This window comes from Symsagittifera roscoffensis, chromosome 7 (assembly GCF_963678635.1).
Source record: "Symsagittifera roscoffensis chromosome 7, txSymRosc1.1, whole genome shotgun sequence".
Classification (NCBI taxonomy): domain Eukaryota; kingdom Metazoa; phylum Xenacoelomorpha; order Acoela; family Convolutidae; genus Symsagittifera; species Symsagittifera roscoffensis.
This window is the reverse complement of record NC_087068.1, coordinates 4291471-4319047: the sequence shown is the minus strand read 5'-3', so window position 1 is coordinate 4319047 and position 27577 is coordinate 4291471. Positions and strand designations below refer to the sequence as shown.

The window sequence follows — 27577 nt, the reverse complement described above, 5'->3', positions numbered from 1 at the left end:
TCTAGATCCGCCTCTGATTCTCAATCAAACATGATTTCTAAGCTCAAGTATTAATTTCAGTATGAATTTTTCAACTTTTCAAGATTTGTTTTTCGCTTAGTCGAGAAATGAAAACCAATTTGCACTATAACAAAAAATACATCCTATTTCCATGCTCAGTTACTTCGTCTTTTCGTTTTTCACTTTCTCTCGTTAAATTCGGGACCAAAATTAGGTGTTTTAGAATTTTCCCATCCTTTGTTTAAGGATGCGATGTGTGTTGACGGAACTGTGTTGGCCTTCACGATCAAGACTTACCCGGAAACTACAATGGACGCATGTGCGATGCAGTCATCTCTGGATACCTACAGAGCCGAAATCGGAACCACACACCCCGTGCAGTATATCAAAATGACGGAATGTCTCGGAGACGACGATGATGACGATGACAAAGGAAGTCTGGCAACAGACACGCCCGCACCGACTGTACTCCTTGCGCTGGTCCTGTTGGTTTCTTCTGTCGTCTCTCCCAAGATGATGACAAATCTTCTGGCCTAAAATCAACAAAAAGCAAACACTCTAAATCAAAATATTTGAACCCAACTTTATTAGAGTCAATTATCTTCAACCACGAATTTGGTCACAAATTTCATACCAATCGACAGAGTGACCGCTGTTTTACAAGCGCGATGATAACTGATTGGTGCAAAATTGTTCAATTCGGGAAGATTTTGTGTAAATGAAGCGTTGAATGAGAATAACTTTCGTTTTAAGTTTGAAACGATCCAATGACTTTAATGCTGATGCACTTCGACTATTCTAATTAAAAATTTTTCCTTGATCTTTTAATCTGAGAGTGTTTGAGAAAACTGGCGGGCTTATAGTGGCGATGCTTCCCTATAAATTACTACCTTTCCCGTCTTGCTCTTCAAGCTGGCTTTGTCTTGCCAGCTAATGCCAAATGAATTTGGAAAACGTTCCTCTTGTATTATATTATCACACAACGTTTCGATTTAGCTCTGAAATTGTATAATCAATTTGAATTAACTTCTAAACACAAACTCCAATTTGCAAAAAAATGGGAAAAGTTCAAAACAAAGTTGGCGAAAAGACGAAAATTGTTTCATAAATCTTTTTAAACAATCAGATGACCATTCATTTGAATTACGATCTATTTTTGGTAAATGTGCAACTAATCAACTCAAAAAATTGATGCGGAAAAATCCGACGTATTCTGACGTCATACTCAAATTTATTCAAGTTGGTGCAGTTTTTTTGTAGTGTGATCTGTGATCAAAATTTTTGATTCTGACTCAAATTACTGATTCGTTTAACTTTTTATTGATATTGTTCACGTTTTTGCTTCTAACAAGTTTTTTCTGGTCGTGATGATCTCTAATTTTGCCGGTTTTCTCTTTCAAATAGATTTGTTAAATTGCGTTCATTTTGCGGCAAAACTTTAACTTGTTTATCAAACTGTTTTATTTTATTAGAGACAAACTATTCGTATCAACGCACGCATTGACTTTTCCGACTGCCGTAGTATCAAGTCGTTAAGCAAATTTTTCGTTAAAAATTGATGAGTTAATCGAAAAAAAAAAACTATTTTTTGCATTTTTTTTTTATTCCCCCACCAGCCATCTTAAGTAGATGGTGGAACATTTTAAATCGGTAGAGGGTGAAAAGTTTTTAAATTTTTAATTTTTGCTTCCAGCGGCGATTTAATCCCGGACTTATTATTACGTTAGTTGACACTAAACACGTTACTTCATTTGTTTTCAAGGCCTGCAGGATGACAAAAATGAAAAAAGTTCAAATTTTTTTCTTTGTTTTTGAAAAAATTATCAATTTTTTTAATAAAAAAACGTTTTTAGCAGCACCTAAAGGGCAGTCGGTACATTGAATACTTCTCCCTGATACGAACAGTCTTGTAACGGTTTTGTTTTGGTTAATGACACAAAACAAGCGGTTGCTGTTTTTTGATGTTAACATTCAATAACTCAAAACTCGAAATCAATAATCAAATCAAATTGAGGCTGCCCGCGAGAAACGACAAGATGAAAAAAGCTTCGCCGACTGGTTCGCAAATTGCACTGGCAATCTCGATAATGCTGCTGCAGACCAGGTTATACTCATCATACTCATTTTTCCAATCTTTTTATGTATTTGCCAAAGGTTTTCTCTTTAAGTCACGCGAGTTTCATTAGGCAGCCATGCAAAGTAGCGAAGTTTCTGATGATAGCAAATTTCAATGAACGGTAGGCAACCCCACCAATCAATGGAAACCATTGATGGGATGTTTTCCTTTTTTTGATGAGTTTTAGTCGCAGATTTGATCGTTGCGCGTTCCATTGGATAAAACGTACTTTTTCGTTAACAAAGCAGCATACCACATGGATTGATGTACTTGAACCGGAAAATGTTCATTTATCTGGAATTCCTAATAGGACCAGTCTCAATCCAGAAAAGCTTTTTCTGTATCCTCCTTTTCAGATCGAACTCAAGTTTTCCGACTCAATATTTGATAAGAAAAAAAAGTTTTAAATTTAGTAGTTTTTCTCAAATGGTGAAAATTTATACATTATCAAACACCTGCTTATTTAACATTGGACCGGTTTTCATATGATTCTTCAATCAATCATCGCTTTTTACAATGAAAAAAGTCGAAAAAAATAGTACTATCAATAAAGGAAAAAAATGGGTTTCAACTAAGATTAGACGGAAAATCTTGATTATTTTATCCGCGTTTACTCAGTTTCAAAGTGTCTCCCTTTGTTTAGCTATGTGCTGGGTCAGGGGGTGAGTTGTCCGGCATGTATTCAGGCGGACATCAGTGGTCTGAGGGGGAGTGAGGACTGTGGGGTGAAGATGCAGGCGGCTGTTGCTTTGGGGGCAACCTATGGCCTCCAGATCGATGGCAGTCAGTGCAACTTGCTCGCCCCTCCTGTGAGTAGTACGTGAGCAATATTCATTGGCGGCGGACAAAAGTTATTTTTAGCCGCCTGTGAGTCGACGCTTGAGCAAACAAAAAATCTCTAGACCATAATAAAACAAAAACGTTCTCAAACAAGTTTTTTAGTGCCAAGTCTTGATGTCGAATACGAAAATCTTACAAATCACAAACAATTAGAAAAAACCGATCTTCATTTCACTTGCGATAACAAATAATTCCTGTAAACTATTGGCCAATCTTTTTTGTTCTTAATAGCAAAAAAAATCAATAATCAATCAAAAAGTTTTCAAAAAACGAAAAAAAAAATCCTGCGATAAAACTTTCAAACTTCTGTGAAAGCGCTATTGGAAATTGCTATGCTATAAGCACAGCAATCGGCTATACCTGCTCAAATTAAAAACTTTGGAAACTTAAGTATGATTCATCATTACAAAGCAAATTGCTTGCAGAAATAAATTGAACGTTTTCGCAAAAACTCATATTCATCATATTTCACTCCAAAAAACTTTTTCTTGAACTCTGTACTTTACGGATGAAAACTTTCACGAAACGTTGTCGTCAATGAGACCAAATTTGGCAAACAATTTTCAACTTATTCTATACAATCTCGTTTTCAAAAAAAAAATAGAAAAATCATAATGTGTGCTTTTACAATATTGTTTTGCATTTACTGCAACTAGTCTGCGTCTTGTCCGGAGGAGAGTAACACCCACTGTATCTACCTGAAGACCTGTGCCATCATCAATGAAAGTGACACTTCATTTGGGGGCATCTACGGCTCCTTCTGCGTACACGTACAAAGTGAGCTTAATTCTTTAACAAACTAACCAAGCTATAAAAAGTGATAACTTATTAGTAAAAACACAAATAATCTCTGTTAGATCAATATTATCAAGATAAGACCCTCAAAAGCCGTTATCAGAGCTTGATATCTAAGATAAGTGCTTTTTATTTCATAGTCACAGAAGCTCTTATACTCAACTTTGTTTTTTTTTAAATTTGATTTGAATTGTTTTTATTCTAAAAATGCGGAAACAACAAGAAATGTTTATTCAAAATAATGTAAAGCGAAAAAAACTTTTAAAAAATAAAATTAGTAGCTCGTTTTCTTATTGTCCGACCTCCTCTGAAAGATTTCAAATTTTTAATGAAGTATGTACGATGCGGGACCGACCTAATAGCATATGCGTCAATTAGCATGCCCTTGTACAAGAATGTCGTTTGAAAATTCAAATTCTGCTTATTCAATTTTTGCAATTTTAAGGAAGGAAGACACTATTCCAAACTATTAATTGTGGAAATATGAATCTTAAACATACAAAATCGAGTAATAATTGAAGATTTCAGACTTTTTAGGTTAACTTGTTTTTCGCCTGAGTAAAGCAATTATCGCATGACTATAAGCCCGCATGCTAATTGTTGAGCCCCCGTGCGCAGCAGTTAGTGTTTAGAGCTTGTTTTCATTTTTCATCTGTTTGACAATACGCCGTCTCAATTTATAGCACAACTGTTCCATGCCGCAACCCTTATCCCGTCATCAGAAACGTCTGAAAATAGGCATAAATTTTCTAATGGCGATCTTCGAGACTGAGCTTTTTTGATACGATTATAAAAAAATTATTTCAATGACTATGAAACTATTATGGAAACAATTTTAGCCTAATTGTTGTGATAAACTTATTAAATAGTTTCAGAGCAAAGAAAATGATCGCTTGAATTTTCGAGCAAACGGAAGCAAATTCTTTGCGTTTGAATTTCATTTTGGATTCAGCGAGTTTAGACCCAATTGTTAAAGAATTATTGCAACTATTGATTGACAAAAACAAGGAACGTACAAAATCTGTTATTCAGCTATAATCCAGTGTGCAACAGCTTAGTATTAAAACGAATGAAGTAGAGAGATATAACTCCAAGGACTCAGGGATTTTTTCGGGACTTTAAGCGGAGACGTATCATATTTTTGTTCGAAAGTGCTGAATATATCAGTTACAGAAAACAATCTCAAGGCTTGCCACTCTTTGTATCCTGTTGAGGACTTCAACAGACCGCCTCCAATTTTTGCGAAATTTATACGATTTGACAAAAAGAACAGTCTGTGGAATCGAAAACCTCCGCTGCGAAATTTCGTCAATCCGTGCAACAATAAACCGGTTTATATTAACGAAAGATTATCAAAATATGATTCGGGATTGGAAATTGAAGCTGAATCGAGAGGCATGATTGTTTCTCCATGGAATTCTACACCTTTTGTGGAAGTTAAAGATACCGGAGAAAATTTCAAAAGTGTCAAGGTGGATACTATGGAGGAGTTGGAGGGTCTAAACAACACTGCGGTTAGCAAAACCAACGCCATCGGGTCAGCTAAAACCAATTCGGAAGTTTTGTGTAGTAAGGTTTTGAAGGACAATATAACACCGGCTAAAAAGCGTTTTCGCTTACAAGTTTCACCATTCCCAACATCTACAACTAACGAAGAAATGCAAACTCTGAAACGTGAACTGGTCAAGCACATGGATGATGATAGTACCTTATTGGATTTCATCAAAAGATTCGTGGACGGTATTAAGCAGTCATATGAAACAGTAAACGATGACTAAAAAAACTTTCAACATACAACTTAACTTAACCTTATCTACCTTAATTTATTGCCCTAATTTTTGTTGGACTTGGGAAATTTACTTGAGGCAAATACTGGAGGAACTGAGAGCTTTTTTTCCCTTACCATAAGATCACTTAGATAACATCATGACAAGCTTTGTGTTTGATTGTTTCACTCAAGAAAAAACCTTAAGAATAGCTTTACGCGGAACATGGTTGACCATAAAAGATTGCTTGGAAATGTTTCAGTTGGATGGTTATCAGAAAGGGGTTTTTAAAAATAGGGAAAAAGGGGTGGTGGTGTATCTTTTTTTCGTAAAAACTGGAGTTGAATCTATTCTTCAAGATTTGAAATAGGATTTGGAATATCCAGCTATAACTGTTTGCAGCAACTTAACTAAATTTAAAATTTGCGTTGTCTACACGTGTCTTAAATTATTGGAAAGTCTGGATACTCTGTTGAATGAACTTCGATTATTAAAAGGAACACCTATAATTGTGGGAGATTTCAATATTGGCATATTTTCGTATGATAAGAAATCAGAAAATTTAAGTTATAAGTTGATACTGAAATTTTTTAATTTTGGATATTTTCTTGAGTGAACCAACCAGAGTCACTAACAATAGTGCCACCTGCATTGATCATTGGATATCAGAAGAGTTTTTTCCAGTGACAGTTATTAACTCAACAATTAGTGAACACTATGCATTGTTTGCTGAATTGCCATTTACAATCGCTAAGGCTGATAAAACGGTTTGTTATGCCAGAAACGTTACAATACTGAGTCGTGACGACAACCTTTTTAAGCTACTATTTTTCCTGCATATCGAATTGGAAAAACTGAGCGTGGACAATTCCGTGAATTTTGAAATCCAGTTTTCAATTCAGTCAATGCTTGATGTTTTCGATAGGGATTGCCCTTCTAAACTGGTTGATATCAAAAAATTTTCAAAAAAACGTGGATAACTAAAAATTTTAATAAACTTTGCAAAAACAGAGATACTGCGCATTACCCAATGATGAATCAAAAAGAAAGTTCAAACAACTGAGGAATGAAACCGAAAAACATACTGCGATAGAAAAGCGAAATTTTTATTACAAAAAATTGGGTAACTCTAAAGATTCAAAAAGAATGTTTCAAGTTTTCAATAAGTTTTGTGGATAAAAAAAAAACTATTTCAAATAAGTTAGAGGCGAATGATTTGAATATCTTTTTTGTGACCATTGGTCCTCAACTGTCAAAAAAATGGAGGACTTCATATAGGTTGATATAATCTCTCGCAATTGCGAGACTTTTGTTTTCTTTCCCACTGACATTGACGAAATGGCAAACGTTATTAAGAATTTAAAAAACAAACTTTCGACTGGTCATGATGGGTTGAGTAATAAGATGGTTAGGCTTTTTGCACCAGTCATTTTGAAGCTCAAGGTTGTTTACTTTAATGAAATGTTCATGAAAGAGACTTTTCCTGATATTTGCAAAATTGCCAAGGTAATTGCTTTATTCAAAAGTGAAAGTGAAATTAATTTTAATAATTACCGGCCAATTAGCCATCTTCCAACAATTAGCGAAGTTTTTGAAAAACTTAGTTACGGACGAATAATAAAGTTTTAACAGAAATTGAAAATACTTTGTTCTGATCACTGTGTCCTAAACAGACCAAAGCACTCATGTGTACATGCAATTACACGGATAACTGAATATATGCGCTCAGTTTTGGAGAAAAAAGATTATAGATTGGCCCTCTTTTTGTATTTTAAAAAAGCCTTTGACACCAGTTGATCATGATATTTTAATCATTAAATTAGAAAAATATGGCTTTGGTGGGAACTTTTTCAATTTGCTATAGAACTATTTAACGAACAGGGTACAATATGTGATTGATGGAACCATAAATTCGGATTTTAGAAAAAATAACTTGTGGTGTGCCCAGGGCTCAGTTTGGGTTCCTTTATGTTTTTGATAAATATCAATGATATTTCAATTATTATTTAAGTAACTGAAATAAGTTTTTTTGCTGATGACACTTCAATTGTAGGTTCTGGAAAAACACCAATATTTGTAAAAGAATTCAGCAAATATGTCCAGAGCATAAATGACTTGTGCAATGTCAACAAGCTATCGATTTATACAGACAAGAGTAAACTAATGGCTCTTGAAAAAGACCTGTCGGATTCCAAAATTTCAATTGCTGGCCAAACTATAGAACATATGGATTTTTAAAACATGTTGGTATCGAAGTTGCAAAAAACTGAATTTTAGTAATCAAACTGAAAAAGTTTGCAAAAAGGTGTCGAAAATCAATGGTGTTTTGTACCGAGCAAGATCATTTTTCTATAAACAGTCATTAGTTTTGTTTTACATGGCATACGTGGTTGCGATAATTTCCTATGGCTTCATAGCGTACGGTTATACTTCAAAAACAAATCTTGATAACATTTTCTAGATACAGAAAAAAAATTTAGAACAATTTTTTTCCTTCGTACGTATGATCTCGATCAGCTCTCTGTATGTTTCGTTATTCTCGATCAAAACTTGACATATTTCATTTTTCTCGACTTTCCCAACCTAAAATTTTAGAACGCATTTCTTCTAACCTGAAAATAAAAATTTTGACTTTCTCGACCAAAAAAAAGGTATGCTTCGAGCGTCTCGTTTTTCTCGGCCGACAGAAAAGCTTCAAATCCTAATTGACTTATCTCAGATTTGTTTCAACACGCATAACTAATAAAGGGTTGTGTAATGATTACCTGGACTCTCTAGGTGACAAAAAAGTACCTAGAGGCATATTTATTGTGCGCGATTAACCCATTTAAGCTCTTAAGCAACTCTTACAGAAATAAACAGGAATTTGATTGTATGTATGCATGCATGTATGTATGTATTTGATTAAATATGTATGCTCACTTTCAACCTTTGGCAGTTTGGAACAAACAAATAATAAAGGTTCAAGTGTAGGCACTGCTCGACCTATGTTTTCTTACTGTGCTCGACCAATGTTTTGTGTTTTCTGATCAAAAAAGAGTATTTTTGACAGTACTTGAATTTATTTCGACTTTATTGTTTTTGATATATATCAATGATATTTCTATTATTCATTAAGTAACTAAAACAAGTTTTTTTGCTGATGACACTATAATTGTAGGTTCTGGAAAAATACCAATGTTTGTAAAAGAATTCAGCAAATATGTCAAGAGCATAAATGACTGGTGCAATGTCAACAAGCTATCGATTTATGCAGACAAGAGTAAACTAATGGCTTTTGGAAAAGACCTGTCGGATTCCAAAAATTCAATTGCTGGCCAAACTATAGAACATATGGATTTTTAAAACATTTTGGTATCGAAGTTGACAAAAAACGTAATTTTAATAATCAAACTGAAAAAGTTTGCAAAAAGGTGTCGAAATTAAATGGTTTTTTGTATCGAGCAAGATCATGTGTCTCTAAACAAAAATTAAATAAGTTTTACATGGCATACGTGATTGCGATAATTTCCTATGACTTGATAGCGTACGGTTGTGTTTCGAAAACAAATCTTGATAAAATTTTCTTGATACAGAAAAAAATTATAAGAACAATTTTTTTCCTGCGTACGTATGATCACGCTCAGGGGTAATTTAGGATGTTTGTCACTACCTTTAAGAAAAACAAAATTAGCTCAAATTTCGGTATCATGAAAAACTCTGAAATGTTTCAACTATTTGTTGTCAAACAAATTGTTACCCTTCAATCTTAACGAATATTCTGACAAACAAAAGAAAACTTTTTCGTCAAAATTAAAAAAAATAAACCTGAATGAAAATCGATTGCTTGTTGACATTACAACAGGTTGAGTTTATGTGGTATCCAAGGGTGCAAATCTAAAAACTCTGTTTTTGCCTTCACTTATTTGCCCTTAGTTATTCACTTATTTAGCTCTCAATCTTGTGAGAAAGGAAAACTTATTCTGCTTTTCGCGGAATTTAAACTCATTTTCAAGTCTTTGGTTAGATTTTGAGTTTTTTTTTGACACCGTTGACCAAAATTTGTTTGTTTCGCTCTTCTCGACCAAATTTTGCAACTTTTCTACTTTCTCGATCAGCTCTCGGTATGTTTCGTTTTTCTCGAACAAAACTTGACATATTTCATTTTTCTCGACTGTCCCAACCCAAATTTTAAGAATTCATTTCTTCTATCCTGAATATAAAAATTTCGACTTTCTTGACCGAAAAGGGGTATGCTTCGATCGTATCGTTTTTCTCGGCCGACAGAAAAGTTTCAAATTTTAATTGACTTTTCTCAGATTTGTTTCAACCGGCATAACTAACAATGGGTTGTATAATGATTACCTCGACTCTCTAGGTCACAAAGAAGTACCTAGGGGCATATTGATTGTGCACGATTAACACATTTGAGCTCTTAAACAACTCTTACAGAAATAAACAGGAACTTGAATGTATGTATGCATGCATGTATGTATGTATTTAATTAAGTATGTATGCTCACTTTCCACCTGGAGTAGTTTGAAACATACAAATAATAAAACTTCAAGTGTAGGCACTGCTCGACCTATGTTTTCTTACTGTGCTCGACCAATGTTTTGTGTTTTCTGATCAAAAAAGAGTATTTTTGACAGTACTTGAATTTACTTCGACTTTATTGTTTTTGATATATATCAATGATATTTCAATTATTCATTAAGTAACTAAAACAAGTTTTTTTGCTGATGACACTAAAATTGTAGGTTCTGGAAAAATACCAATGTTTGTAAAAGAATTCAGCAAATATGTCAAGAGCATAAATGACTGGTGCAATGTCAACAAGCTATCGATTTATGCAGACAAGAGTAAACTAATGGCTTTTGGAAAAGACCTGTCGGATTCCAAAAATTCAATTGCTGGCCAAACTATGGAAAATATGGATTGTTTTAAATATTTGGTTATCAAAGTTAACAAAAAACTGAATTTTAATAATCAAACTGAAAAATTTTGCAAAAAGGTGTCGAAATTAAATGGTGTTTTGTATCGAGCAAGATCATGTGTCTCTAAACAAACATTAATTAGGATTTACATGGCATACGTGATTGCGATAATTTCCTATGACTTGATAGCGTACGGTTGTACTTCGAAAACAAATCTTGATAAAATTTTCTTGATTCAGAAAAAAATTATAAGAACAATTTTTTTCTTTCGTACGTATGATCACGCGCAGGGGTAATTTAGGATGTTTGTCACTACCTTTAAGAAAAACAAAATTAGCTCAAATTTCGGTATCATGAAAAACTCTGAAATGGTTCAACTATTTGTTGTCAATTGATTTGTTACCCTTCAATCTTAACGAATATTCTGACAAACAAAAGAAAAAGTTTTTCGTCAAAATTAAAAAAATAAACCTGAATGACAATCGATTGCTTGTTGACATTGCAATAGGATGATTTTATGTGGTATCCAAGGGTGCAAATCTAATAACTCTGTTTTTGCCTTCACTTATTTGCCCTTAGTTATTCACTTATTTAGCTCTCAATCTTGTGAGAAAGGAAAACTTATTCTGCTTTTCCCGGAATTTAAACTCATTTTCAAGTCTTCGGTTAGATTTTGAGTTTTTTTTACACCGTTGACCAAAATTTGTTTGTTTCGCTCTTCTCGACCAAAATTTGCAACTTTTCTACTTTCTCGATTAGCTCTCGGTATGTTTCGTTTTTCTCGAACAAAACTTGACATATTTCATTTTTCTCGACTGTCCCAACCTAAATTTTTAGAATTCATTTCTTCTATCCTGAATATAAAAATTTCGACTTTCTTGACCAAAAAAAGGGTATGCTTCGAGCGTATCGTTTTTCTCGGCCGACAGAAAAGTTTCAAATCTTAATTGACTTATCTCAGATTTGTTTCAACCGGCATAACTAACAATGGGTTGTATAATGATTACCTCGACTCTCTAGGTCACAAAAAAGTACCTAGGGGCATATTGATTGTGCACGATTAACCCATTTGAGCTCTTAAACAACTCTTACAGAAATAAACAGGAACTTGAATGTATGTATGCATGCATGTATGTATGTATTTAATTAAGTATGTATGCTCACTTTCCACCTTGAGCAGTTTGAAACATACAAATAATAAAACTTCAAGTGTAGGCAGTGCTCGACCTATGTTTTTTTTACTGTGCTCGACCTATGTTTTGTATTTTTTGATCAAAAATGAGTGGTTTTGACAGTACTTGAATTTATTTCAACTTTTTAGACCTTTTTGACTAGCAAAAATAATATGAGCAAACTGACAAGAAAAAGATAATGTATGCTTTTCAGTTTTTTTATGATGCTTGAACTGAAAATATACTACAAGATTCATTAGAATGTGCAATCCCTGCATCCAAGAGTAATTTTTTGGGTGATTTGATTCTTACATTTCTCTAACATTTTCTTAAAGACTAAAACTGTTTAATGAAAACCGGTAGAAATATATTTTTCTCGTTAGATTTTAAAAAAAGAAAAGGGTTCGCTCTGAAAATTTTAGTTTTGTGGTAAGCAAATCTCTCAAATGTTTGCTGTAGATTCTGAGCTTTTTTTGCTTAGCTTCGAAATTAAAATAAATTAAAATCTTCCAAAAAAAAACACTTTTTGAAAAAAACAGCATGTGCTCGACGTATGTTTTGACTGTGCTCGACTTGTTTTGTGACTTTCTCGACCAAAATTGGGTATCCTTTGACTGTGCTGGACCTTTGTCCCGTCTTGTGCGATTTTAATTGGATGTTTTGACTTGGTGCTCGAATTAAATCTGCTTCTCGGCCGTGGGTTTTCATTCGAAAATAGGCATCTTTGAAAAACGGCAAAAAGCTTTTCAGTCGAAAAGTCGAAAAATAAGTCAAGCGCCTCAAAATGGATCTTTTTCTTCTGAATGTCTTACTTTTTGTCTAGCGTGCCTGCGTACACTTCTGCAGGCCGTAGAGAACCCCCTAGTCTCGCTGTTTTCGGACAGCGTTATTTGTGGGATGATTGACAATAACCGCGGCTGTGGGGACATTAATGACCTTTGGACTGCCGAGGGTATGACAGCATCCGGCTGCACTATGGACTGCTGCCAGGCATCTGGGAACGACGACACCTGCAGGTCACTCGGTAAGATTAAAAAATGCCACTTTATCTTAATTCTCAATGTATTTAATATCGTTCCAAAATTGTCTTCTATCACAAATTTTGCCTGAAAGTCTTCAACTAAAAATTAATGATTTATTGATGTGCTGTTTATTTTTTGAGGTTTAAATTTATTTCTTTTTGAAGAGGTTATAGGTTTTTGATTTTCGACACAAGTAGAAATCCATCACAAGTCCAATTAATTTTAATGTTATGATTTCCTCACTAATTCTGCCTACGCTCGAATCAGCTGAACATTCGAACAAATTAAAAAAAAGAAGAAAGTAAGTAAAAATATTGAGTCAGTGTGTTTTTTTTCCGTTTTCTACTAGCCCTGGTGGATCACGTGGGTCAGATCTGTGTGAATGTGACCTACAGCAATGACCTTGGGGACACTTCTTCAGCTGCCTACAATGGCTTCAAGAATGAAATTGTGGCAGATGCTTACTCCTACGTCTCATGCGCTATCCATTCTTTTGTCACTCTCACCATTGACTCAGCCGCCGAGGTCAACATACCAAAGTTCCCATTTTGAAACATTTTTCTGAATACTCAAGTTGTACAACGAAATCTAACTTTTTGTCATCAGTCATAGACTTTGGTTAAAACCTATGCGACTTAGATGTCAATTAAAATCAAGCATTTAAAAAACGTTGATTTTTGAGTTCGAGTATTCAATTCAAATATAACCACTTTTGATTTTTGAAAGCAGTCAATTTATTTCTTTAAATTAACTTTTTACTGCAATTAAGTTTTTCCAAATCAATTTTTTATTTCCACTGATCATTTTACTTCATTTTTGATTTTGCAAATATTGCGAAATGAGTAGCAATCTAAAAGTACCCCAAATTTGCTTGAAAAAACTAAGCTCTAAAAATTAAATGAAATGCTTCCAGTCACTCTCAATTTCTTCAAAAACTCCTCAAGTATAGAACTCCTCAGCCACTCCTCTCAAAATTGAAAATGAACTCTAGTACTACTTGCATACATCAAGTACAACCTAATTTTAAAAACTCACAGTTCTTTGTGTATTCAGTTCCGAAAAACTTTCTTAAATTTGATTTAAAAAATGATTTTTTTTTAGTTTTTGAATTTTTTTCTATGCCTTGTTTAAGGATGCGATGTGTGCTAACGGAACTGTGCTATCATTTACGATCAAAACCTACCCAGACACTACAATGGATGCATGTGCGATGGAAACGTCCATAGATGCGTACCGGGCTGAGATCGGAGCCACACACCCTGTGAATTACATCAAAATGTCCGACTGTGATGATGACGATGACAAAGGAAGTCTGGCAACAGAAACGTCCGCACCGACTGTACTGCTTGCGCTGGTCTTGTTGGTTTCTTCCGTCTTCTCTCCCAAGATGATGTCAGAGCTTCAGGCCTAAATCAACAATAAAGCAAACATTAAAAATCAAAATATTTGAACCCCAAAGCTATTGAGAGTCAATTATCTTCAAATTCGAATTCAGTTTCAAATTTGAACCAATCGACGGAATACGCCACTTTTAATATATAAATAGCTTGTTATAAACAAATGAATAAATAGCTTTATTACAACTGATTAGATCTAAGTTGTCCAGCTTGAGAATATTTTTACTAATGAGTGAAGATAACTTTCCCTTGAATTTAGAAACAATTAAATGACTTTAATGCTTGACATTTCTAATTGAACAAGTTTCTTTAATTTTTCTTTGAGAAAGATTGAAAGCATTAATTTTTTAAATCAAATGAGAGGTATTGATTGACATGTTGTGTTAAATTTGGCAAGTTGCCTACATATATTATGCTCCTAACACGTAACCATCATTTTAATTCGGCTCGAAAACCATCACAAGTTGAATTGACGCACCTTCATTGATTAGGTTGTATTATTTTAGTAGATACAATTTTTTATGAATTTGTTAAACTACTTTGGTTTTGAGGGCAATTTGTCAGTAGTTTTTTGACTTTTTGTTGGAAGAAAACTTTTTCCAGACACCTCAAGGAAAAAACCAAACGCTGAGAGCCTTACCGTTATACGAAATTGATTTGACAGCTAATGCTAATAACTTTCGCAAATCTTTCCTCTTGCAATATGTCAGCACCTTTATCCAATGCTTCACGCAATGCTTCTAAAAACTAGAAGAGATGTACCAAAATGATAGATTTTTATCACGTTCAAAATGAAAATAAATGCTTGTATTATTTTGTATTATATCACATAAAAATCATTTTTAATTGAAATTCTATTAAATCTATGAAAATGAAAATTTTAGACAGATTTTATTTATTTTTTTCCAGTTTGAAAATGTAGTTAAGCAATCGTTTTTTGCATGATTGGTTAAAACAAGGTACTTTTTTTATCGTGCAGTTGGCTAATTCCAGAAAAACCCGGGAAACATTTTGTAAATTAGCCTGAAATAAAAAATCAATTTGTTAATATACAGCATTCTTGTTCATTAATACTGCGCTCGAAATCCAATTTAAAGGCCAAAATATGATCATTAAGAGACCAAACTGTGCATTTTGTGCATTGTAAGCGGATTCCAGGTAAGTTCAAAATCAGATTTGTCGCGGAATCCACAACATTTTTACTTTTCTTTGATCTTCTTTGCTGTTTTGGATTCCACAAACAAATAGCTAAAACACTCTTTTGCTTAAAATCGCTCCAAAAACAGACACTTTTGCGGAATCTGAAACAAAACTTGTGGAATGCGCAACAAAATTTGCGCAATCCGGAACAGTTTGTGGAGTCCACAAACAATTAATAATACATGTGTTTCATGCGCAACAAAAATTGCGGAATCCGGAACAGTTTGTGGAGTCCACAAACAATTAATAATATATGTGTTTAATGAAATTAAGCTGTCCTAGAATCCGCAACTGTAAGTGGAAAGAGCCAATTGTAAACGCAATCCTTATATTGTAAGTGGAATCCGCAAATTGCAAATGGACTTCGCAAATTGCAAGAGGAATCGGCAAATTTTAAGTGGAATCCGCAAAAGTTTGCGGAATCAACTTACAATTTGCAAATTCCACTGTTTTAGCTTACAGGTATTTGTACGCGGAAGCCACAGAAATGTTGTAGGTGGAATCCGCTTACATTTTGGAACATGTTTAAAAGTTAGTCTCTGGAATCCAGGAACATACAGACACAAAATTGTGCGCCTATGCAGTGCACAATTTGACCTCGTAATGATCAGTATTTGTTTTTCGAAACGTTCTGGTTCAAGTTACTATACTTTCGTACTTTACACTGATTTGTTGAGTTCACCACTCAACTTCTTAAATTTTCGCCAATAGCTGATAAGTGATGTTTATGTCAACTGAATGAACGAATTTATGATGATAATCTGATTTAGTTTTGACAATTTTCTTATTTTTTCTCAATTTTCTGCCATACCACTGGTTACACTCATTTGTCAAATCAACTTTTTTGCAAAAAACTGACTTTGAATGTCAAAAAAAGGAAAATACCTGAAACAGGTTCTTTTTTCAACTAAATGGGCCAAAAAATCTATCTGAATATGTTTTGTTGAGAATAAGATTTTTTTTCATGGATAATGTTCAACTAATTTGTTTGAAGCCAAGTTCACAGGTATAAAATATCCTTTCGACAATAAAAACTGTTCATATCTATTGCTATTCAGTTTCATGTGAAAACCCAGAAATGGTTAGCCCAATTTTATGCTGTATAAAAACAAAACCCATTTTGCTTTTCAATTTTTTTTCAAGGTTTCCCAAACCTCAACGCTCAAAATGTTATTGCTCAAAGTTAACTAAAAAATTCTGTTGTAGGATAATGTTTTTTATACATATCTTGCGTATGTTTTTCTAGCTAAAATTTTGAATAAATTGTTGAAATAATTGTTTTTCAATGCAATTATTCCCGTACTGAGTTTAATTTTGACTTGTTCTTTAGAATTTTTTGATAAAAGTTTTTACACCAACTGAAAGATATCTCTAACTTGAACTCAAGCTCAACTTTTTTCCCCTGTAATCTCTGTTTGACAAAAAAAAATAATTTACACCAATTTAGAAAGTTGTTCACGCGATTTTTTGTGTTCTTATGACATGCGTAAACGGCAATTTAAATCAATCCAAATCAAAGGAAGTTAGTATCTTGGTCCTTTTTCTACGAGACAAGACCCTAATATTCGTTTGTGTTTTTTTTAGAGTGTGGAGAGGTAAGTGTAAAACAAACATGCATACATTTTTTTATTTTGATCTTCTTTGTCATTTCTGAAAATTAAATTTTAGGAAAAAATTCTTCAATTTTAATGGACAGCCAAGTCATTTGGGATTCTGCCCTGGTACAAGAGCAGCCTTGTCTTATTATCCATAATATCTAATACAATAAAAAAACACATAATAGTTAATACCACTCTAGCGTTCTTGAAACAGTTTGTCAAATTGTGCAACTTTAAATCATTTTCAAAACTAACTCATCACCTTCACATTCAACAAAAGGAAATTCAATTTCTCTCTAAGAATGTCATTGAGAGTGCAAGGTAAAATATGAAAGATTTAATTTGTTGCAATTTTTTTTCAAGTCATACAATGAAATGAATACTGATTCTTGTTTTCCCTTCATCATATCAGATAAAGGGCTAAAATTAATCCTTAAAATGCTTAACAGGATAAAAGGATGCATCATTTTTTAAAACTTTGATGGTTGGTTTCGATGAGCAAGAGAAAGTTTTAGCCATAAGTTTTCTTATCAGTGGTGATAAAGTTTAACTTATACTCGTTGCTCGTTATTAAGAAAAAATAGTGGCACAATAAATTGTTCTCAATTGTTATCAAGTAACTATTTTTGTAGCCTGCTTATTCTTCCAAGTCTTAGAAAAAACAAAAGGCTAAGATAAGCAAAAATGTTTTTTGTTTCATTAAGTTTCATCAGATTATCTGAAAAGAATTGACGTTTTGAGCTCAAAGCGGATAAGATACTTAATGTGAGATTATTTCTTGCAAAATTAAGTATGTCAGCGTCTAGGAAAAGTGAACATAAATCAATTACAATGGAAGTTATAATGATTTTATAAAGCAGTATTGATGAGTTTTTTGAGCTCTAAAGTATTGTCAAAAGAACCGATTTCCATTTTTCACTCAGACAACAAAATGGAACAAAAACTGATTTTATTCCATTATTTTCATCAAGTTTATAATTAATTATAAACTATTTAAAATCATTTAAAATGGTTTTTTGACCACCTTATTTGTGTTTCTTGTAGGGCAAAATCTTTATCAAATGAGTAAGGCGGAATTTTGCAAAGTGATTGTACGATCTACTTGCGATTTCTAATCCTAAACGTTCTCAAACTGCAAAACGATTCCGTTAAACTATCCCCAGCCCCTAAAGTTTGCCTCTTTTTAACCTCACAACCGCCACCCCAACGTTTGCTCCCATGACCGCACACCTGAGCCATCTCCTTTCTCCTTTCACTTGATTCACCAAACCCCCCCCCCCCCTCACAACTGAAACCCAACCTGAACTCCTCCTGTCCACCTGAACCCCCCACCCACCTGAACCCATCCCCCACCTGAACCACCTCACCCAACAACTCAACCAACACCCTACTCGCGCTACCGAACCAATACCTCCCGCAGAACTAACCCCCCTAACCCGCATGGTTTGGCTCTGACGGGTGGGAGGGGGTTTGGTCCAGGTGGGGGTTTGGTAATATAAGAAACATATAAGTGGCAAAAGAATAACTTAAAAATAGTAACAAAAATTAAAGTTAAGCAGGAAAATGAAATTGAACAGCAATAAGCCATTATTAGTTTAAAACGTTGAAAACAATCTATGTGCGTTGAATTACGCATCTCAGAAAAATGGGGAAAAATCTATTTTAATGGAGTTATATTGTCTCTATCTATAAAAGAAAAAGTAATCATTCTAATTGATTTGCAATAGGAGTTCAATGTCTCACTAATTAATAGCTATATAATCCATTTTCATTTGATTATAATTAGTTGTTTTACACTTTTTTAGACATGAAACTTTTTATTTAATCAATTTTTATCGTTAGAACTCCGGCGCGGTTGGGCGTTTTTTTTTTCAGAGTAAACCTAGAAAAAATTGATTTTTTTTTACTTAATGGACGTTAAAAGGCAATCTAAAAGTTCAGCGTTTCTCCTTGATACGACGAATCGTTCCTGAAGCAGTTCGTTTTGATGTTTTCACTCTATAAATGGTAAGCAGAGACAAAGGATTTTTGTTCCAACTTTCGAACAAAGTGACAAAACAATCCAGCTCAGAAATCATTTCGAAGTGAACTGGAACAACTATTGATCGAAATATTGTGTTAGTAGACAGAAATTTGTCACTCTGTCCTTGTCAAGGCGTGGCAGCGGGGGCATTATGAAAAACACCTCGTTACACCACAAAGTTGATGCTCATTAGAAGTAGTGTGTGCAGGTGGCAGGAGGGAAAAGAGCCAAAAAATGTGGACAAGTTTCATACTTGTTTTCACTTTTCAAGCTACTGCAGACCTAATTAACGACCGTCGGAACATTAAAGGTTTCGCCCTGATACGAGCAACCCGGGTCGAGGTCGGGAACTTTGCGACTAAAAATGGCTATGTTGCGACCAAAGCCGGGTACGTTGCAACATTGCGACTCAAAATGGGTATGTTGCGACTTTCTTCTGTGAATTCATTATAGTTGAATATTGTTCTTTGTGTTTTTGTGGAAATTAAAGAATTATTAATCCCAGTCGATAAGAAAACTGGAATAATTGAAAACAGAAGAGGTGTATCGCAAAAAAAAGTACTTGATCAGGTGATTTTCAATTTTTTTATCAACGATATTCAATCATATCTGCGATGGATGTACTTTCGTACTGTATGCAGACAGTTGAATGGTGCATGCGTCATCTATACCTTCAAGTGATGCTATAAGCCAATTACAAATATCCTTGCACATTTTAACTCTTTTTTGGCGAGGCGTCGATATCGGAGTTCAAAACTTTTGTCAAAAACAGATATCAGAATGCGGATAGAAAGAGGCCGCCTTGTTATCAATGAACAAAATGTAGTGAAAAAGTCTGATACAAACTGTTAGGTTTAATTCTAAATTTTAACCTCTCACTTCGAACTCAAGCAACGAAAATTTTGAATAAAAAGACCCAAGAAATCAAAACGGTAGATACTATTGGACAACAACGGCCTTCAATTTTTGTCAGCTTCGGCAGCTTTCTTTCATTTTTAGTTTTTTTTTTCATTTGGATTATGCAGCATTTTTTGTCACAAATTACTGGGGTTTAATGATGTCATTAGATGATTTCATATAAATTTTGCATCTCTTCTAATATTTTGGACGGAAAAAACTGGACAAAAATTCTTGACTAGCTAAGCTTATTTTAAGAATATGTTTCTGTTATGTTTCGACTTTAAAAACAATTTTGTGCACTCAATCAAATAAGACTGTAAAGGATAGGAAGAAACATTTCAGAAGATAAAAAACGAATCGATTTACCATATCTTACAGTTGATAGCCTGAAAAAGCTTTTAAAACAATCATAATAATGAAAAATGAAATTGTAGCTCGAAAAAACTCAGAAAGAAACTGATCGATATTTGTTGTTTTTGTTTTAATCCACAAACTCGCGGCAAAATAAACAGGCAACAATTCAGTGTAAATTGACGTTTTCAACATGGTTAAATTGCAAAAATTTGTTCTTGTTCAAAAGTCAGGCAGTGATCCAGAAGTTTGCAGCAACTAAAATAAACAAAAACAATTGAAAAAATTGAAAACGACAAAAAACAATTTTTTATAAAAATTTCGTCAAAAACACTTTTTTTGTGAAAATTTTTGAAACGAAAAAAAATTGAAAACAAATAGACAACAAAACGTGTTTTGTAATGAAATTTTCGAAGAGGAAAACCAGAAAGTCAACCAAGAAGAAAATTTGCGCTGTAAGTGATTTCAAAAAAACTATAATAACCTAATTCCATGTCACAGCCCTACAATAAAAGATAATTTTTTATGGATTGAAATCAACTCATCCGTTTTAATTCAATTTTTTAAATACGAAAAAAAACAAATTTAAATTTGGAACATTTCAAAGTTGGCTACCAAACAAAGCGCCTATTTTTGTCCATGAGTTCATTTGAAGCTTGTGAAAAAAAAGCATTTTAAAACGAACAATTTTAACTGAAACTTTGATTTAATTTTTGAATTATTCAATTTAACCTGATTAATTGTTCTTCTTCTTTTCAAATTTTGAATCGTCATGATATGTTCAAATTTTGGCACAGTATAAAAAAGCAAAAACTCTGCATGTGTCTTACCTTTTTAGTCAAAAACTGTCGGCAAAAAAAATAGGCAACAATTCAATGTAATTTGACGTTTTCTATTTGGTTATGTTGCAAAATATGCTGACAAGAAATATTTAAAAATTCAGGGAAAAACGGACTAATGAAATCAATGAATCAAACCAAACAAGAAATGAAAACTTTTCTACATGGGAATTTACAATGCAGAATTTGAGAAACTTGTCGATAGAAAAGAAATGCCAATCAGAATTGCTGTAAATCCTAAAATCTTGAACTCATGACGAAAAACAACTGTAATGTAAAAGCTGCTTATGATTTCAGCATTTTTAAGCAAACAGTAGTGATTAAATTTTTGCTTCGTTTTTTGAAAACTATTCAATTTTTCCCTGATAAAAAAGCTGTTGTTCTCATTTTAAGGACAATATACCAAATAAACAAAAACTGTGCGCTTCAATTTTTTCATCGCAAACTGTCGCCAATTTATACAGGCAACAAATTCACTGTATTTTGACCTTTTTTCAACTTTAAAATATATGCCAAAGGTCGCATTCTCATACAGTAATTTCAGATAAGGTACACCGTCTCTTCGTCACGCTATATTATTTTCGGCCGGATAGATTAGTGCAACTTCTTAGTAAAATACTAATCCTAATCTTACTCTTATATCGCTTAGTCTCGAAAGATTTAGAGTATAAAGGTACTTGCGGGTTAGTTTTGGAGCTTGACCAAATGGAGAACAGTTTTAGTCTAAGCTTTATTCAAATTTTTCTATGTACTAAAACCTGTGTACGTTCAAGTTCACATGATTGATGAAGTGTTTCTAATTAGTGTAGTGACATTTCCTGAAAAAGTCAGTTTTTTGTATAATCTGGTTTCATATCAATATGCATATCATAGTGGATTGAACCAAAACATTTGTTATTCATAAGTGAGGGTTCTTGTAGTCGTGGGCTATCTTTATCTTCTGGGTAATTTTTTCCGCCAGGATTTCTTGTGTTTATATTAATCGTTACAGGGATATAAAATTTTTTACCTTTGCGGCTCTGATATGGATGTGATGGGTTAATCAAATTTTTTCCTGTTTTCCTGTCAAACCTTTTTCGTATTTGAGAAAATTGTGTCTTGAAAAGTGGTTAAAAATAGCTACTTTTGTTTAAGGGTAGTTTTGATAACGTGTTTATTTGTTTTCAATGCCGTTAATATAGTTTCAATTTTGCCTATTTGATCTTTAATCTTTACTTTTTTAAGAGGAATTGATTCAACAAAATGTTTCTTGTGAAATTTTATTATTTTTGCGTGGATTTTAGCGACTTGAAAGTTGGTACACGTCTCTTCAGGGAACCAAACAATGGTTACCTCTGTCCGAGTGGTGAAATTGCAATATCCTTGATCATCTTTACCAGGTAAGCGTCTTCCTTGATACAGTATGATATAGTATCGTTTCTTAAGTGTTAATTGTACTTCTTCTATTTGGATTTTCTACTCGAAAAACATTATTCCTTGGTATGCTTTAGACGTCCGTGTGCGCCGTAATACCGATATTGATTGTCTAATTTAAAATGACCTTGGTGTCTTTCATGTTGTGCTTGATGTGCAGAATCTGATAAGACTTGGAAGTTACTAGTTTAGAATTTGTTCCTTTGTTTGTATTTATTTTTTTATTGATGTAATTAGTTTTTGCAATCTTCAGGGTTAAGAAGCAAAAGTCTTTCGAATTTGTTTTTGTAAAAGGATTGGTGATCGAGCTTTTTTCTATTTCCATTTGAGACTTGTGAGCAATGTAATTTTTTCTCTGAAAAATTTTCTGTGAACTTATACCCTGTTAGAGTCGTAGCTCGTGTTTTTGAACAAAGTGTTGCTACTATATTTGTTAATTCTTTGTCTTGTGGTTCGGTTTCGCAATATGTTACTCGACTCACTGCGTACTTGTGTAATGTTTTTTTGTTGGTTTTCTTCGCAATCATAATGTGTAGCCAGGGGGTCTTGTGGTCCTGTTGGAGGGGTAGGATTTTGGTGGGGTGGAGATTCTAAAATTACAAAAAGAAAGGGTTTTTAGGGAAAAAATTATTAAAAGATACTTGTGTTTGATAATCCTGAAATTGGATTGTAGAATGTTATGAAGCCTAATGTCTATTTTTCTATGTTTATTGTATTTGTAGACAAGTTCTGTTGTGATAAATGTAAGGGGTAAAACTTGATTAGGAAGATTGATGCTAATGCGAAAGTAATTATTACCTTTTTGATGGATTTACTAGATTGGTGAGAAAAATTCCAAAGGACAAAGATGCCTTTCTTATAAAATGAATGTCGCAAAAATAAAAAAGATGTTGAAATCTTGTACCTGAGGAGGTGGTCAAGGATTTTTAAGAAGCTGTTGTAGGTTTTTATGAGCAAGTAGAAAATTACGAAGATAAAGCAAAACATTGTGAAAAGAAGCCAAGTGCTATTTCTAGAGTGTCAATGATAAGGAAACAAAGTTGTAAAAAGGTTACAAAAATTAATTGTAAAAATTAAATGATTAACTTAAAATTTTGCACTGGTCTTGAAAAAAGATTTGCTTTGTCGAAATCCTTTTTTTTTCTGGCTAAAAACCAAGTGTAATTGGATTGTTTATTGGTTTTTGACAAACGGTTTGGATATGAAGAGCTTTTGATTAAGTAACATGTGAAGATTTAGAAACGAGTTTTCTAGTTTTGCTTTTTTTTATTGGATGTTTAGGGGTTTTGAGGAGAATATTTCGTCTTTAGGAAAAATGATCTTGTCAAATTTTGTCTGTAGGCGTATTTAATTTTTCCATTTTGGGAAAATTTGGGGTATAAGTTGAGACAATATTGCTGATATTTGTTTTGAGAGATAGCAGAAGCTTGTGATTTTCATATTACATTTAGTTGGTTGTCACATATGAGGATTTGCGTATTTTTGACCTGGAGGTCTTCTTTTTATACTTTCATGTCTGTTTGAAATTAGCAATTTGTCGGCTAATGAAAGTGGTGCCGAAATGAGGTGATGTTTGAAACGATTGTGATTGGTAAATTTCAACTAGTTTTTTAAGTTTGAGAATGAAAGAGTTTTGAGAAGAAATTACCCAAGTATGTTGAATGTTTTCCAAATAATCAGGGGGTTCCTGAAATTCTGCTCCTTTAACATTTTAGATTGTGGAATGAAAGTTATATAAATTTTATGTGATTGAATATGAGTCGCGATGATTGGCGTTGTTTTTCTCCTTTTTCTGGTACGTAATTGTTTTCTTCAATACGTAAGTTATGATTATTCCTTTGTTTTTTAGTGTTTTTTTTTCTCTGGAAATTTTCTGAATGTTTGCTGGTTGATTTGTTTTGGGTAAAAATAAACAAGGATTTAAATTATGACTTTGTTGGTTGTCAGTTTCTGGGGGTTTTTCTACGATATTTAGTTTTGTAAAATAGTACCATTAATTTAATTCGCGAATGGCGTGTTTCTTTGAGTAGTATGGTGAAAGATTGTTCCTATGTTGAATTATTTCTTTTATGTTAGGATCAATAAATTTATTTGTAACACCTGTGGATTTTTTCAATTTTTTGGAATGGTCCTTAGTGGATAGGTTGCAATTTTTAGATATTCCCTTCTGTATTATAAAAGGTAGCATTAAGACATTAATATGTTCCTAATTTTAAATTGGTTGCTAGTGTAAAACGTTAATTTACTTGGGGTTGAACGTTTCGTCTTTTAATAATTGTTTGGTCATTTTTTGATAAATTTTGCTATGTTGTTAACCTTGGCTTAAAAACCAATCTGTCTATTGATTAAGTGATTTTTGTTGTGTATTGTTTTTGATCCATGATGAGTATGAAAATGTTTTAAACGTAGATTTTCCTAAGAAATCCACATCCTATTGGTTATTTTGACAGTCGAGGTATGAATGAAAATGATCTGAAATAATTTTTTGTGTAGTGTCAGAGTCAGTTTCCACTGCATACTTGCATTCTAGTTGTGGTGATGTTTCGTCTTTTGCAAGAAAAAAAATTTTATTCTGTGGTAATTCTACCATTGTTTTCAGTCTTAATAAATCAAGTGGTGTGTTTTGACTACGTGTGTCTGGCAAAGCAAGGTTTTTTCCTGCTGTCAAAATTATATGTAGGTTTGTAAATTGCATCAGGATAAGTTGAAGTCTATAAACTCTATGGTTGGGGTTTGATTTTTGCGTAAATAGAAAATCTTGGTTTGCGATTTGTGAATAGAACTGTTGGATGTTTGATCCAATGTTTAGAATTTCAAATTCTGTGAGTGTATGCATTATATCATAAATAAGAGAGTTCAAGTTTCATTCGTTACAAAGTCTTGAGTTTGCTGATATAAGGTTCATTTAGCTTGTACTCTTATGTGATTGCAAATGTGCTGCGCCAATACCAAATTTGCGGCGCCACAAATGGCATAGAATGGTTGATCTGAATCTGGAATTGTGCTTGAGGGATGAGAAAAAGTTTCTAGTGTCCATTTGAACTTATTTCTTTGTCAGAGAACATTATAAAATGGTTTTGCTATAGTTGCTTTTTTTAAACATTTTTACTCCAAAATTTTAACATTCCAAGAATTTCTTGGATTTTCTTCTTATTTGATGGAGGCCGAAGTTTCAATTTTACATTTGTTCCTGATGTTAAGTGAATAATTGTATTACTTTCATTTATATGCCCGAGCAATTTAACACGAGTGAGAAAGATAAGTGAATTGTCTATGGCTACTTTCATGTTTTCTTTAAGTAAAATTTGGTGATATTTTTCTAATACTTTAAACAATTTTTGTTTCGTTTGTGAATGTATAAAAACATTGGCTGAGTATTTGATTATGTTTTTACTAAGAATGAGTGGTCATGAAGTTTTTCATGAAGGCTCAAAAAGCTGCGGGTCCTATGGAAATTCCATAGAAGAGCTCTTAAATTCGTATTGTTGGTTTCCAATAACGAATGTGTAAGATGTCGTGATTGCTCGTCTGATGGCATTTGATTATATGCGCTGTTGATGTCAGTTGTGGTATAATACTACCATTCTTTTTAGTGAGTAGTACATGGATTGGTTCTATGGGCAGATAACATTTAGGTTCATCAATTTGGGAAATGAGATATCTTGCGTCTAAATCAACCTTCAGTGATTCGTCTTTAGCGAGAAAGATAACGTGATTTATCAAAGTAATTTCTTTTGGTTATTCTTCTTTGCTTACTGGTGATATGACTTCATATTGCTCCAGAATGTCTAATAAATGTTTTACTTTGTCTTGTAAGTGAATTAGTACTTTTTTTGCTCGTTGCTTTTTGAAAAGTGCGTCAAGTTTAAAAGGGAGCTGTTATAGCCAATCTGTTTTTCAACGTCAATTTTAGATGTAGCATAAGCCTTTGGGTTTTTCATAAATAGTTCTGCAAGTTGCTCAAATTTTTTTTGTTTGATTGGAGAATTTTGGAAGTTAAACATTGTAAATAGTTTTTGTTGGTCACTTGTGTATTTTGAAGATTGAAATTTTGGTTTAAAAAGTGTATTTTTGTGAAATAATCTGTGTTTCGTTTTGAATCGCTAGTTATGTTTTTATTTGATAATTCTTCGTTGAGAGTTGTTGATTGGCAAACATCTAATAATTGTAGAATATTATTTACTCTAAATGCTCTTTTTTATGTCGGATAAAATGTTGCATTTGTATCGCAAAATCCTAAAAGTCCTACGGCTAATGTGATTTTATAAGGTAAATTGTTGTATACATTTAGAGATATTATATCTGAGTTTGTGCCTTTTGCATATTTAATGATGAAAATGTTGCTCTAAAATCTTTATGAACTGGTTTGAATTCAAGGTCAGACATGTATAATTTTTGTTTATTTCGATCGCTATTATATTGACGTTCTTAACCTGTAGAGAAGTTATATAGCTTACCTGATAATGGTTTCAAGTGTTTGCGTTGTATTATTTATTCTTGTTTATTTGACCTTCTTTTGTAATTTACTATTCAAGATGTTAGTAGTCAGCTTATTTTTCGAAATAAAGGGTAACCTAATGTTATTGTGTTTTATATATGTTATGTGGAATTTCTGTTTAAAGGGTTTATTTAAAAGCTTATTTTGTAGTTATCCGAACTTGGGGCATAGATTGTCGAGGTTAATGAGATGGAGAGAGCGTATATCGATTCGTTAGAATGATGTTTACTTTCTCTAAGCTAAGTTTTATTGTATGAAAAACCTACTTAGGTTTACTTAGGAGTTTAGTTTGTGATCAAGGGTTGGAAAACAGTAAGTCAATCAATAAGTTTCTAGTATAATTAGAATACAAGTAGATCATTAAGTACTATTTCGGAGCTTACTAATAATTTAATGCTTTTAGCCTGGGTCAACTAAGAGAAAGAGCTCAAGTGAAGGATCAGTAACCACGCTGAAGCAATTATAGTGGTTAGTTTTTCTAACAATTTCTATCGGTCCTGGGTTTTTGATAAGTATTGAAGAGTGAGTTGACTTTTGAGGTCGTTCAACACTTCAAAAAATGAGGTGGGGAGAACAAATTTGTTCTGATTGATCCAAAGGAAGCCTTGATGATCAAAATAGATTAAGTTAAATATAACTTTAAATCAAGGTTTAGTTTGAAGATCCAAGGAATACCTTGATGATCTGTTTTTTCAGCAAATTTATATTATCAAAAGCTAAGGATAGGCCTT

At 33.1% G+C, this 27577-nt stretch overlaps 2 protein-coding genes across 3 annotated transcripts in view; both read left to right on the top strand.

Annotated features, from left to right (window-relative positions):
• LOC134851390 (uncharacterized) overlaps positions 1–820 on the top strand; it is a 77237-nt gene extending 76417 nt beyond the window's left edge. For both annotated transcript variants that reach the window (XM_063867449.1, XM_063867450.1), the window contains exon 6: positions 247–820. In XM_063867449.1, the coding sequence (XP_063723519.1) occupies positions 247–537 (291 nt within the window). In that variant the 3' untranslated portion in view covers positions 538–820. The remainder of the gene's footprint in view (positions 1–246) is intronic.
• A 1141-nt stretch (positions 821–1961) lies between these two features.
• On the top strand, positions 1962–14310 carry LOC134851391 (uncharacterized). The gene is made up of 6 exons (XM_063867451.1): positions 1962–2104; positions 2760–2925; positions 3613–3733; positions 12429–12629; positions 12977–13152; positions 13760–14310. The coding sequence occupies exons 1-6, from the start codon at positions 1962–1964 to the stop codon at positions 14036–14038; spliced, it is 1086 nt and encodes a 361-aa protein (XP_063723521.1). The 3' UTR covers positions 14039–14310.
• The last annotated feature ends 13267 nt before the right edge of the window (positions 14311–27577 follow it).